Source organism: Buceros rhinoceros, unplaced genomic scaffold (genome assembly GCF_000710305.1).
Source record: "Buceros rhinoceros silvestris isolate BGI_N320 unplaced genomic scaffold, ASM71030v1 scaffold12674, whole genome shotgun sequence".
NCBI lineage: Eukaryota > Metazoa > Chordata > Aves > Bucerotiformes > Bucerotidae > Buceros > Buceros rhinoceros.
In genome coordinates this window covers 2,047-13,669 of record NW_010406524.1, presented here as the reverse complement: position 1 = coordinate 13,669, position 11,623 = coordinate 2,047, and the positions used below count along the sequence as shown (strand labels likewise).

Genomic DNA, 11,623 nt, shown 5'->3' with positions numbered 1-11,623 from the left:
ACTGCTGGGCGTCAGCGGCGCCGGCCCGCCGCGCCGCAACACCGAGCTCGTCAAAGTCATGGGCCTCTCCAACTACCACTGCAAGCTGCTGGCCCCCATCCTGGCCCGCTACGGGATGGATAAGCAGACCGGGAAAGCCAAGCTCCTCACCGAGATGAACCAGGGAGACATCTTCGACTGCTCCCTCTTGGGGGACCGCGCCTTCCTCATCGAGCCGGAGCACGTTGAAACCATCGGTTACGGAAAGGACCGCTCCGGCAGCCTCATCTACCTGCACGACACCCTGGAAGACATCAAGAAGGCCAACAACAGTCAGGAGTGCCTCATTCCCGTCCACGTGGATGGAGATGGCCACTGCCTGGTCCACGCGGTCTCCCGGGCGCTCGTTGGCAGGGAGCTGTTCTGGCACGCTCTGCGAGAGAATCTAAAGAAGCATTTTGAGGAGAACCTGAGCCACTACAAGGCGCTTTTCCATGACTTTATTGATGCAGTGGAGTGGGAGGACATTATCAACGAATGCGACCCTTTGTTTGTGCCTCCAGAAGGGGTGCCGATGGGCCTTAGGAATATTCACATCTTTGGTCTGGCCAACGTGCTTCACCGGCCTATCATCCTGTTAGACTCCTTGAGCGGAATGCGCAGCTCTGGAGATTATTCAGCGACGTTCCTCCCTGGTCTGATACCCCTAGAAAAGTGCATGGGAAAGGATGGCATGTTGAACAAGCCAATCTGCATTGCGTGGAGTAGCTCAGGACGTAACCATTATATTCCTCTAGTCGGAATCAAAGGTGCTGCTTTACCTAAACTGCCTAGAAAGCTACTGCCTAAAGCCTGGGGAGTTCCTCAAGACCTCATCAAAAAGTACATCAAGCTAGAGGAGGACGGTGGTTGTATCATTGGAGGGGACAGAAGCTTGCAAGATAAGTACCTGATGAGGCTCGTTGCTGCCATGGAGGAGGTTTTCATGAGCAAACACGGTATCCACCCCAGCCTTGTAGCCGACGTACATCAGTATTTCTACAGAAGGACTGGTGTAATAGGAGTCCAGCCTGAAGAAGTCACTGCTGCTGCCAAAAAAGCGGTGATGGACAGCCGCCTTCACAGGTGCCTCATCTGCGGGGCCCTTTCAGAGCATCACGTTCCCCCGGAGTGGCTGGCTCCTGGGGGGAAACTCTACAATCTGGCAAAGAGCACCCACGGCCAGCTGCGGCCTGACAAAAACTACAGTTTTCCCCTGAACAGTTTGGTGTGTTCTTATAACCCTGCCAAGGACGTGCTGGTGCCAGACTACAGCCTGAGCACCCTGTCCGCTTGTAACTGGTGTCATGGGAACTTGGTGCGTCGCGTCAGAGAAGACGGCTCTGTTTCGTACTTGGACGGGGACAGAACTAACACTCGGTCTGCGGGTGGCAAGTGTGGCTGTGGATTCAAGCACTACTGGGAAGGTAAAGAATACGATAACCTCCCCGAGGCTTTCCCTATCACTCTAGAGTGGGGTGGAAGAGTGGTGAGAGAGACGGTCTACTGGTTCCAGTATGAAAGCGACACCTCTCTCAACAGCAACGTGTATGATGTCGCCATGAAACTCGTTACCAAGCACTTCCCCGGGGAATTCGGTAGTGAGATTCTTGTTCAGAAAGTTGTCAACACAATATTGCATCAAACTGCCAAAAAGAACCCCGACGACTATACCCCTGTAAGTATCGATGGTGCTCACGCCCAAAGAGCTGACGAAGTGCAGCAAGCACAGGAGTTAGAGTCTCAACTTCCAACCAAAATTATCCTGACTGGGCAGAAGACAAAAACTTTGCACAAGGAGGAGTTGAACATGAGCAAAACTGAAAGAACTATTCAGCAGAACATTGCAGACCAGGCTGCCGTCATGCAGAAACGGAAAAGCGAGAAATTGAAACAGGAACATAAAGGGCAGCCCAGGCCTGCCGCTCCTGGGGCTGTTCGTGAGGGGCCATCGTCTGCACCAGCTACGCCCACCAAGACCCCTTATTCTCCAACGTCTGCGAAAGAGAAGAAGATTCGAATAACCACCAACGACGGGCGGCAGTCCATGCTCACCCTGAAGTGCACCACCACCTTCTTGGAACTGCAGGAAAGCATCGTGAGGGAATTCAATATCCCTCCCTATCTGCAGTGTATTCGCTACGGCTTCCCTCCGAAAGAGCTCCTGCCTCCCAAGGAAGGCATGGAGAACGAGCCCGTCCCGCTGCAGCACGGGGACAGGATTGCCATCGAGATCCTGAAAGGTAAGGAGGAGGGCAGGCAGCCGGCTGCAGCGCACTCGGCCCATGCCGTGAAACACGAAGACGTCGCTGTGACGAGTAGAATCTCATCAAAGGAGCTGCAGGAGCAAGTCGATAAGGAGATGTACTCTCTCTGCCTGCTAGCAACGCTGATGGGTAAGGCTGCCTTCAGCTTACACTTCGGAATTGTGTGTTTGAGTAGGCAATAACAGTTTACAAACTGTAGTTACGTGCGTATCGTTTTTCCTCTTTTCTGTAACCACGGAGGAGATCAGTTCCTTTATTCCCCTGCCAGAAGTACATTTAACATGCTGTCAGTGATTTGTGGAGGGTCGTGACTTTTAAAAACGTGCGTGTGGGACTCTTGTTCTCCCTTTGCTCTGAAGCCCTCCTGTACCGCTCGCTGGTGAGGAGCTGTTGCATTCCCCCTGCTGCCTGTCTCTGTTTCTCCTGTCTCTCACCAGGAACACATCTGATGGGATGTGCATGAGCTACATGCTCTCTTTTTTCCTGCATCTCCCTCAGGTTTCAGGAGACAAATTCTGAGCAGAGGTGAGAAGGGGTGGCTGAACGTCTGCTCGCTGGAAGTGGAGGACCGAATTCTCCGCTTTGTAGCAGGCTGAAGCCCTGGCCTTTCTCTCCACAGGGAGATGTGCTGGTTTGAGCAGATCCACACAACATTGTCTCCTTAGCGAATCTGCTCCTTCCCAGTGAAGATCTGGCCGTTCTTAAAGGGCTGGGGAAAGTGCTATTTCAGAATGTAAGCAGAGGAGGAGCTGAAGGAGTCTCAGCACAGATTTGGATCCCAAAGGTGGACATAGGTTGCAGAGCTGTGCTTCTAAATCGGCAGTCACGTGTGTCTGACAAACTCTAATAACTTGGGACAAAAGGACTTTTCTCAGGTGCCTCTGGTTTTTAGTTTCGTATTTGGACCCGAGAGACTTGGACCTTAGCTTGTGTGCTGCTTCCTCCCTGGGGTTTCGCCGTTCCGGCGGCTCGCCGGCAGGAAGTGGAGCGGTGATTACCGCCGGCTGAGCTCTGAAGCAGTCGAATGGTAACGTGTAGGGGTTTGTTTTACTGTGCGAGCCTTCCCTTTTGCTGGAGGGATTTGGTGTGGCTCAAGCATGTGATGTAGAAACGAAACAATTACGTAATCACTCAGTGGTATGTCAGAAGTTCATCGAGCAGGACTTTGATTCGTTTCCAGGCCTGGTGGTTTAAATCCCGTGTTTCTTGTGAGGCAGCGTGCTGAATCACTAGCCACCTCGTCACGCTGGTGTTGGCACTGCAGTTCCAAAGTGCAGGAAGAGGCTGGGTTTAAAAGCTGTCTTCATTTGGAGATGAAGCTTAAGAGCGCTTTCCTGTTCTGGGGAAACACTGCTGGAAGCGTCGTTAATGGCTTACAGAAAGCTCTGACGTGCGTTTAAAGTGTCTCAGGGATGGCAGCATGAATGTGTGTGTGGGTTTTTTTGTTTTGTTTTGTTATGGGTATTTATCCATAAACTGTGAGCTGCTCTGGTAGTCCAGAATCAGTTTCTGTCTTTGCCTGTCACTGCTGTCAGATGTGGCTTTCGAAGCCCGGGTTAGAATAGATTTTACCTCACCCTTCCCCGACCGCATCCATTTTACATTACTAAGAGAAATAAAAGTGGCAGCAAAGGATAAACCAACCAGTGAGAACAAGGTATGCAGCTACTGAACAAGATGCTAGTTTTATATAATCACTTTCTTATCACAGCTTTGTTTTCCTTTAAAGGTGCTTGTGGAAAAAATCTGGGCAGTTGACTCTTTACAACTGTGATTTTTTTTTTTGTTTGTTTGTTTTCAAGAGGGAAATAAACTTCCTGGGTCCTTGCACTATCTTCAGAGCACTGGAGTGGTGGTTCCTCGGGGTGGTGTATTCAGCCTTTCGGGGGTGAGAAGCCTCAGTGTTTCTCAGCGAGGTTCCTATATCACTGAAAAGCAGCGCCACTGAGTTCTGATCCACCCTGTCCTGGATGCTCTTACTCTAACTTTGTTCTGCTAAAAACATCCGTCTAATCCAGTCAGATTAGAATGTGGAGAGGGAGGTGCTGTTGAAACAGCTCGCTGGGGAAGGCACAATTTGCTGTTTTTTCCCCAGTGCCCGTAGTGAAACTGTTGTAACGATTCATTCTGGATGCTCTGTGGCTTTCCTTTCGTAGAGGTTCTCCTGCACCCCACTGGTGTGGGGCTGAGCTCTGCGGAGCGTGCGCTGGAGTGAGAACAGGGTAGAGAACAGCATCTCTTTGAGCAATGTGGTGTCTTGAGGGAGTTTTGATGATCACCCGGATTAACTCATGGCTTGTAAACATCTCACTGCCATGGTAAACAAAACCAAAACAAACAGTGGAACCCAGCTAGCAACAGAAAAGTGCGAACCTCAGGCGTAGTTCAGCTGAATCACACACACGGGTTCCTCTGATCTGGGAAAGTCCGCTTGTAATCCTGGGGCTTTCTGGCGTTCCAGTCGGAGATCTCTTTATCAAAACAGCATCGTTAGTTTGTGTTTCTTCCAGTGGCTGATGCTTTTGTGCTGTGAGCCGGCTCTCCGCGCTTTCCTGCGTGCAGTCCTCGTTAGTGGTGCGGGAAAGGCTCTCTGAACGGCAGCGCTTCTCTTGTGCCAGGCTGGGAAAGTCGTGCCTGCAGTGGACAGGCAGACTTCCCGTGGAGAATGAATGACACAATGTGCGAAACTGGGCTGCGCCTGCAAGCCGGCTGGGAGGGAGCCCTTCCACGAAGAGGGGACTGCGAGGTGCTCGGTGGAGGAGCCCTCAGGACGGAGTCAGCTGCTGTGCGGCTGCTGCCCGCTGCCTCCCCGGGCTGCCGTAGGCTGACGGCTGTGTTGTGTGACTTAGCAGTGCAGAGGTTATTTGGGTTCCTGGGGGCAGTATTTAAACCATCAGGAAGACTCAGGGAGCAGTGGAGAGCCACAACAGGGGTGCTCTGGAGCCGCGGCGTACGGGGATGTGAGTTTGGCAATGTAGATGAGAATAGGGGTGCGGGGGAGCTGTGAACACCTCCTGAAATGGCAGAAATGTGAGAGTGTTATTAGCAGTGATTGTCCTCCCTCCCAGCAGCTCTTTGAAGAAGAGGGGGAGCAGTGGCAATGGTGGGGAGGAAAAGAGAATGCTCCTTTTAATTTTTTTTTAATTATTTTATAGTGGAGTCACTGAGGGCAGGAGAGGAGCTTCAAATTGATTAGCAAGTCTGTAGACAGGAGTTATCAGGATAAAGTCAGAAGACAAGACCTCCTCCTCCTCCTTCAGTAGATGATGTTAAATACGAAAGAAGAGTTATCAGGTTTGTCACCGGGATGTCCTTGCTAGGGAGTGAAGGCCAGAGCTGTGAGGCTGATCTGCAGGAGAGTGCGAGGAACCAGAGTATATATGGTTCGAGGGAAGGAAGACATTTAAAACGAATCACATTTGGTAGGTCTCCTGTCCCTAAAATATCTAAAACCAAAACATGATGAAGATGCTCTGTACCTTTTAGAGAGAGCGGGGACCCGAGTAAGATCTGAAACTATTAGAATAACTTCTTACTTTAATTTTGCTCTTAACAGCAAGCAAAGAAATATTGGCGGGGGATATTTTGCAGCCTCACACATTCTGACTACTTCTATTTCAAGTAGTAAGTGCACACAGTGAACTTCAGTTGACGGTTTACGTTCTCCACTTGCAGCACCAAATGGAGAGACGTGGTTATTGAGATTTCGGTGCCATTCCTATTTAAAGCACCGCAGTATGTTCCCTGAGTGCTCGGTTCCGCGTGGGAAAAGCAGTGCTTTCTGAAAACGTGTTTGGGCAGTAGTTGTTTCTGCATCAGGAGATGGTGTTCATTGGAGCTTTTTGTTTGTGCTGCGTCGACAGCCACGTCCCCTGTCCCCTCTCTGAAGCAGGAACGTGGTTAGGAGGGCGAGGAAAGGGGGGTGGGTAAAAATGCAGAAGGGGTTTAGCAGGTGCTCTGGGTCCCTGATACTCTGACATTGTAACCCGATGTTTCTGTTCTTTATGTTTTTCTCGTTACACGGACTATGGGTTTTTTCCCTCTCAGTGGCATGTAAAGTTGTCACATTTCAGTGGCGGTTTTGGCAGCTTTGGAAAATGCTGGTTACACGGGACTGCAGGGCCCTCGCATCTGGTGGGTTGTTCCTAACTCTCAAGAGGAGCAAGGCACAGACCCAGCCTCTGCGCAGCAGCCTGCGTGGATGGTCGTGTCTCAGCTACAGCATGACATCTGCTGGAGGCAGCCGTGATGCTGAGGTCTGAGTCTGGAGAACGTGCAGGGGTGTGAAACGGAGGTTTTGATGTGCAAGGGCACGTGCTTGTGTTCTGGAGGTGCGTTGGTTGCTTCTTGGTGTCACCTTGAACACGTGGGCAGGAGGGGAATGGGGCCACGGTGCAGGGCCTGGCAAAGGAGCAGGGGCTGCAGCTTGGAGCGAACCGGATTTGGGCACCTTGGTGCCAGAACACGCAGGGTGTTTGACTGCAGGCGGTGGTAAGTTTTCCCGACAGTTTCCCCACGTCCTGGGCTCCTGGTCTGTACATTTGCAATAAAAATTGAAATTCTTAATTGCGTAGAAGAAAGGAAGGATTCAGCTTTTATTTCAAGGAGTTTCATTTTCAGCCATTGTCTGTGATGTTCAAATACAAATGTTTAATGATTGTGTTTGATTTTTTTACAGGAGAAGATGTTTGGTCTTACGCAAAGGGGCTCCCTCAGTTGTTCCAGCAGGGTGGAGTATTCTACAGCATAATGAAGAAAACCACAGGTATGTTTTGGTTTGTTCTTGTACCCCCCTTCTTCTGTGTTCAAACCTTTAAAACTGTAATTTGGTAGTGAGTCACTTGGAAGCATAGATGTATTTTTATTTTATTACCAAGGTACGTTTTAATTTTCATGATATTGTGAACTCCTTACGCTCCCGCAGAGAGCCCAAGCCTAGGGCATCTGACTAAGACCAGTTCATGCAGCTTCAGTCTCCTCTTTTCTGAAATCTTCTCTGCAGTCAGATATCTCCAATTAAACTTTCTGCATTGTACAAACAACTTCCATAAGTCAACTTCTCCAGCTGGGCAGTGGTGGGCAATGTGCTCCTCAGCAGTTTCCTGGTCGTGGTTTGCTTTCCTGTGGTTCTGGGGCAGGAGGAGGCAGTGGTGGTGGCGGCGACGGGGTTTGGCTTGCTTTGTGTTGCTGTAAAGCACGTGCTGTTTCCTTGACTTTGGTTGTATTAGCACTGCAGGTCCCAGCGGGGTGGTTATCCATAGCACAGTCCCATCTCGCTGTTAGGATCGGCAGAGGCAGCAGCGGTGTCTCAGGGGTACACTGATTGCTAGCGCAGGGCCTACGAGCCTCAGTTGTTTTTCTCCCGCAGTAGCGAGTTTCAGCGCGTTCGTTTGTACGTACTCGGTGCGATGAGTTTAAATGCCACAATGCTGTGGATTCAGAGCACGCCTTAAAATCCGCTAGCACTTGGAATAACTTTTTCTGTCTTTGTAGGTCTGGCTGATGGCAAGCACTGCACCTTTCCTCACCTGCCCGGTAAAAACTTTGTGTACAACGCAGCAGAAGACCGGTTGGAGTTGTGCGTGGATGCTGCCGGGCACTTTCCTATTGGTCCCGATGTCGAAGAGCTGGTGAAAGAGGCCTTAAGTCAAGTGCGAGCAGAAGCGACTTCCAGAAGCAGAGAAGCAAGTCCTTCGCACGGAATGCTGAAGCTGGGCAGTGGCGGAGTCGTGAAAAAGAAATCGGAACAGCTACATAACATAACTGCGTTTCAAGGGAAGGGCCATTCCCTGGGAACCGCGTCTGGGAGTCAGCAGCACGATCAAAGAGCCCGGGAGACACCACTCCTCAGAAAGCACAGCACGGAGTTGGACCTGAGCCCTTCTGCTAAGGCTGAGCCTTTGGTGTTCACCACAACTGCTGGTAACGGCGAGCTGATCCGCATCGCGCCGGGAGTGGTGACGATGAGGGACAGCAGGCAGCTCGACCCCACTCTGATCGAGGCGCAGAGGAAGAAGTTGCAGGAAATGGTCTCTTCCATCCAGGCCTCGATGGATAGACACCTGCGGGATCAGAACACGGAGCAGTCAGCATCAGTCGAGCTGTCGCAAAGAAAAGGCGAGGCGCTGAGTTCAGCTGCTAAAACTGTGAGCTTTCAGGCTGACCTTCCCGAATCGTTCTCCACAGCGGCTGCCGCCCCGCCCTCAACTGATGAATCAACTGATGGAAACGTGGTGAATTCTGTGGGAACAACATTCCCTGCGAGGTCTAAGGCGCGGAAGGGAAACTCCGTTGAGGAGCTTGAGGAGATGGATAGTCAAGATGCGGGAATCACTAATGCAACTGAGCCAATGGATCACTCTTGATAGGTTAAAATCTAATAAGGGTAGAAGAAATTACAGTTCAAATGTCATGTTTATTGGCTGGGCCACACAAAGTGATTAGTTATTAAATCTTGTATGTATGTCGAAGATTCTATCATCTTATTCAGTGCATGATAAGCGTGTGATTGGCAATAGCTTTCAATATTACCATTCTGCTGCCCAGGCTGGCTCTGTTACCTGTACATTAGTTACTAGGAAATGCACTGAGATGAATATCTGCTGTAAATGTGGGTTCTTGAAAATTCTCTGTAATTTTTAATTCCTTTAAAGTCTTAAAATGTAAGCCCATGCAAGGTTCTTACTGCGCTAGTTCAAGGTTACCGGAAAGGCCAGAACAGGCAGAACTAGTGACAAGGTTAATCCTGTCCCAGGTACTTAATGCCACTCAACAATACGCTGTCGACACGAGCTGTATCTCAGAAAGCAACCGGAACTAAACTTCTGCGAGACTTGATAACGCAGCAAATACAGTGCTTGACTTACATCGCGCTGGCACTTCCTCTGAGTTCAGAACCTCTCCGGTCACACAGCTGTACGCGCTTGTCGGAAATCCTGGAGTAAGTGTCACTTTAGTCAGCTCCGGAGTTTCTGCATATTGCCACTTTAAGCAAGTTGGGACGAAAGGCTGCTTCGTGTGTGATGAAGATAAAGTCACCGTGGCGTGGCGACTGGTGGCTGGCTGAGCCAACACAAGCGTTTGGGTGCTCTGTGAGTGAGCGATAGCGTGTTTTTATTTCCTCCCGAGTACCGGTCAGGTGCTGCGCAGCTTCTCGTGCAGCTGCAGGGCAGAAGCTGGCAGCTGCAAGAACCACCAGACGTTCCTCGGCCAGCCCGTTCGGAACAGCAGTCCCTCCGCTCGCTGGCGGAGGGTGGAATGTGAATCCGATACTGCACTTTGCTTCCTACCTGCACAGCCCTATGGAAATGCACTCGTGTTGCTTCCTCTAGTGGTGAAATAACGTTGGATGGATGGCAGATCTTGCTACGGCTCTGAAGGAGTTAAGACCTTGAATACTGAAGTCTGTGTGTGCACACGTGGGTCTTTACCAGTTCACAGATGTTTGTATTGTATGTGTGTATCCATAAAGGTCTCCTTGCTTTTTCCATTTCAAATCACTTTAGCAGTCCCAAGCGTTGGCAGGATAAAACGTCCCATGCGGGAGGATGTATTTTCGTGTGAGCAAATTAACTGGAGCGAGTCACTTAAAGAGTAGCCCCTGTTTTGCCAAAGGGAATGGAAATGCCTCGGCAGGGTTAACTGCTTGTGTGGAAGGAAGAGGTAACTTAGGGTTTAGTACACTGCTGAGGGGTGAGGAATGAGAGCGACCCCTTTGCAAAGGAGTGAGAAGTGTTAGGTCTCCAGCTGCTGACCTGGAAGCTGGCAGCGTGGATGCTGGGACTGTCTGAAGCGACCTGGCTCCCCAGACCCGACCTTGCCGGAGCAGGGATTCACTCAGAAGCAGGATGCACATGCTGTGCCTGGCGGCCTGCCACCACCTCTGAAAACATTTGGCCTCCCGTGAATCAGCCCGGCTGGCTGAAGGCTGCTTCTGCGTAGAAAGTGTTGAACGGAGGCCTGTGCTTTGTCACAGCGAGAGGTTTGGAAAAGTGGAGCAGTGGCATGTTCCCGGGAAGGGGTTTAAGTCAGGACAGGCTAAGGGGGAGGAATCTCCTGGATCTCTTGCCTTTCAGACAAGGTAACTATCACTTCGACATTTTTAACCTTTCTTTTTCCTTGGCTGTAAAAAATACAGGCAGTGATACGAGCGGATTTAAAGTCTGAAATAAATGGAAATAGTCATTGCACGTCACGCTTGTTCCAAGGGAAGGCTCCCGTCGTTCCTGCCTCTCTGGTAAGACTGCAGAGGTCTGTGTGCCCTGTGCTGTGTGAGGAGGAGGGCTGGCTGTCGTTCTGCCACGCTTCCCCGTTCAGCAGTAATTGGACATTTTCCTTCTTGCCTAAACAGAAGTCGACTCAGATCGTAACTTACTTGACTGTCCCTTAGTTTCATCTGTGGGCGTGTAGATCTGAACTCTCCAGTTCCTAAAACAAAGCGGTGTCAGAGAGGAAGGGTAGAATGGTATCAAAAGCCCAGGATCCCCTGGTGTGCATCCCTCTGGTGTGGAGCAGGACTCTGCGTGGTTCTTTGCCGTGTTCTTACTTTGCGTAGCTTCCCCGTGCATCTGAGGGTCGGTGCTTTGGAGGAAGAGGCTCTTGATACTCTGGAGCAAAGCTTGGCTGCCTGGTGAGATGTGTAACCGTGCAGGAGAAGTGGAAGAACAGTGACACGTACGTTGGAGCAGGCGTTTCGTGTGGCTGCCAGCGGCGGGGCCGGCTGTCAGCGGAGGCGAATCCGTGTGCCTGTCTGAGGAGCACCGTGCTTGTTGGATTTCCCTGCTGAGGTCAGGAGATGGCGGTGGAGTTCGAGGGCAGGGAAGACGTAGAGCCATTGTGGGTGTGAAGATGGCGTGAAGAGTGTCCCTTTCTCAAAAAGAAAACGCCACCTTCCTGGTGCTGAATCGCCTGTGGACAATTCTCTTGGCTCTCAGTTCTTCTGGAGAACCAGCCTTGATTACTTTCTTGTCTAGGGGCCAACCACCTTCTACACAGTGTTGCGTGGCAAAGAAGTCAAATGATTGGAAAGTCCTAAGCTCTACTACGGCTTAACGTGTGTAGCCTAAATAACAGACGATTACTGAAAATACAGGCCCAGTACAACAAAAAACCCAAAGGAGAGTGCGGCAGGGTGCTGCCGAGGGAAGGCTCAGAACAGAGCGGTTTTCCGCACAGATACGAGACTTTTACTCCTTCAGACCCTGGCTGCTCAGTAAGGTTGGCTTTTTGGTACAGATACTGCCGTTTCTCGGTGGATTGTTGCGTTTCAGAGGGAGAAAATAAATCGCAGCTTTTCAGATGGAATAACATATTTGGGATGCGTTCGCTGTTCCAGTCGC

At 50.7% G+C, this 11,623-nt stretch overlaps 1 protein-coding gene across 1 annotated transcript; it reads left to right on the top strand.

Annotated features, from left to right (window-relative positions):
* Positions 1 to 4: 4 nt before the first annotated feature.
* On the top strand, positions 5 to 9,160 carry VCPIP1 (valosin containing protein (p97)/p47 complex interacting protein 1; the record flags this gene model as incomplete). Its single annotated transcript, XM_010134133.1, has 3 exons — positions 5 to 2,414; positions 6,964 to 7,050; positions 7,779 to 9,160. Coding segments are annotated over 3 exons (3,369 nt in total), but the record flags the coding sequence as incomplete, so codon positions are not given.
* Between the last annotated feature and the right edge of the window lie 2,463 nt (positions 9,161 to 11,623).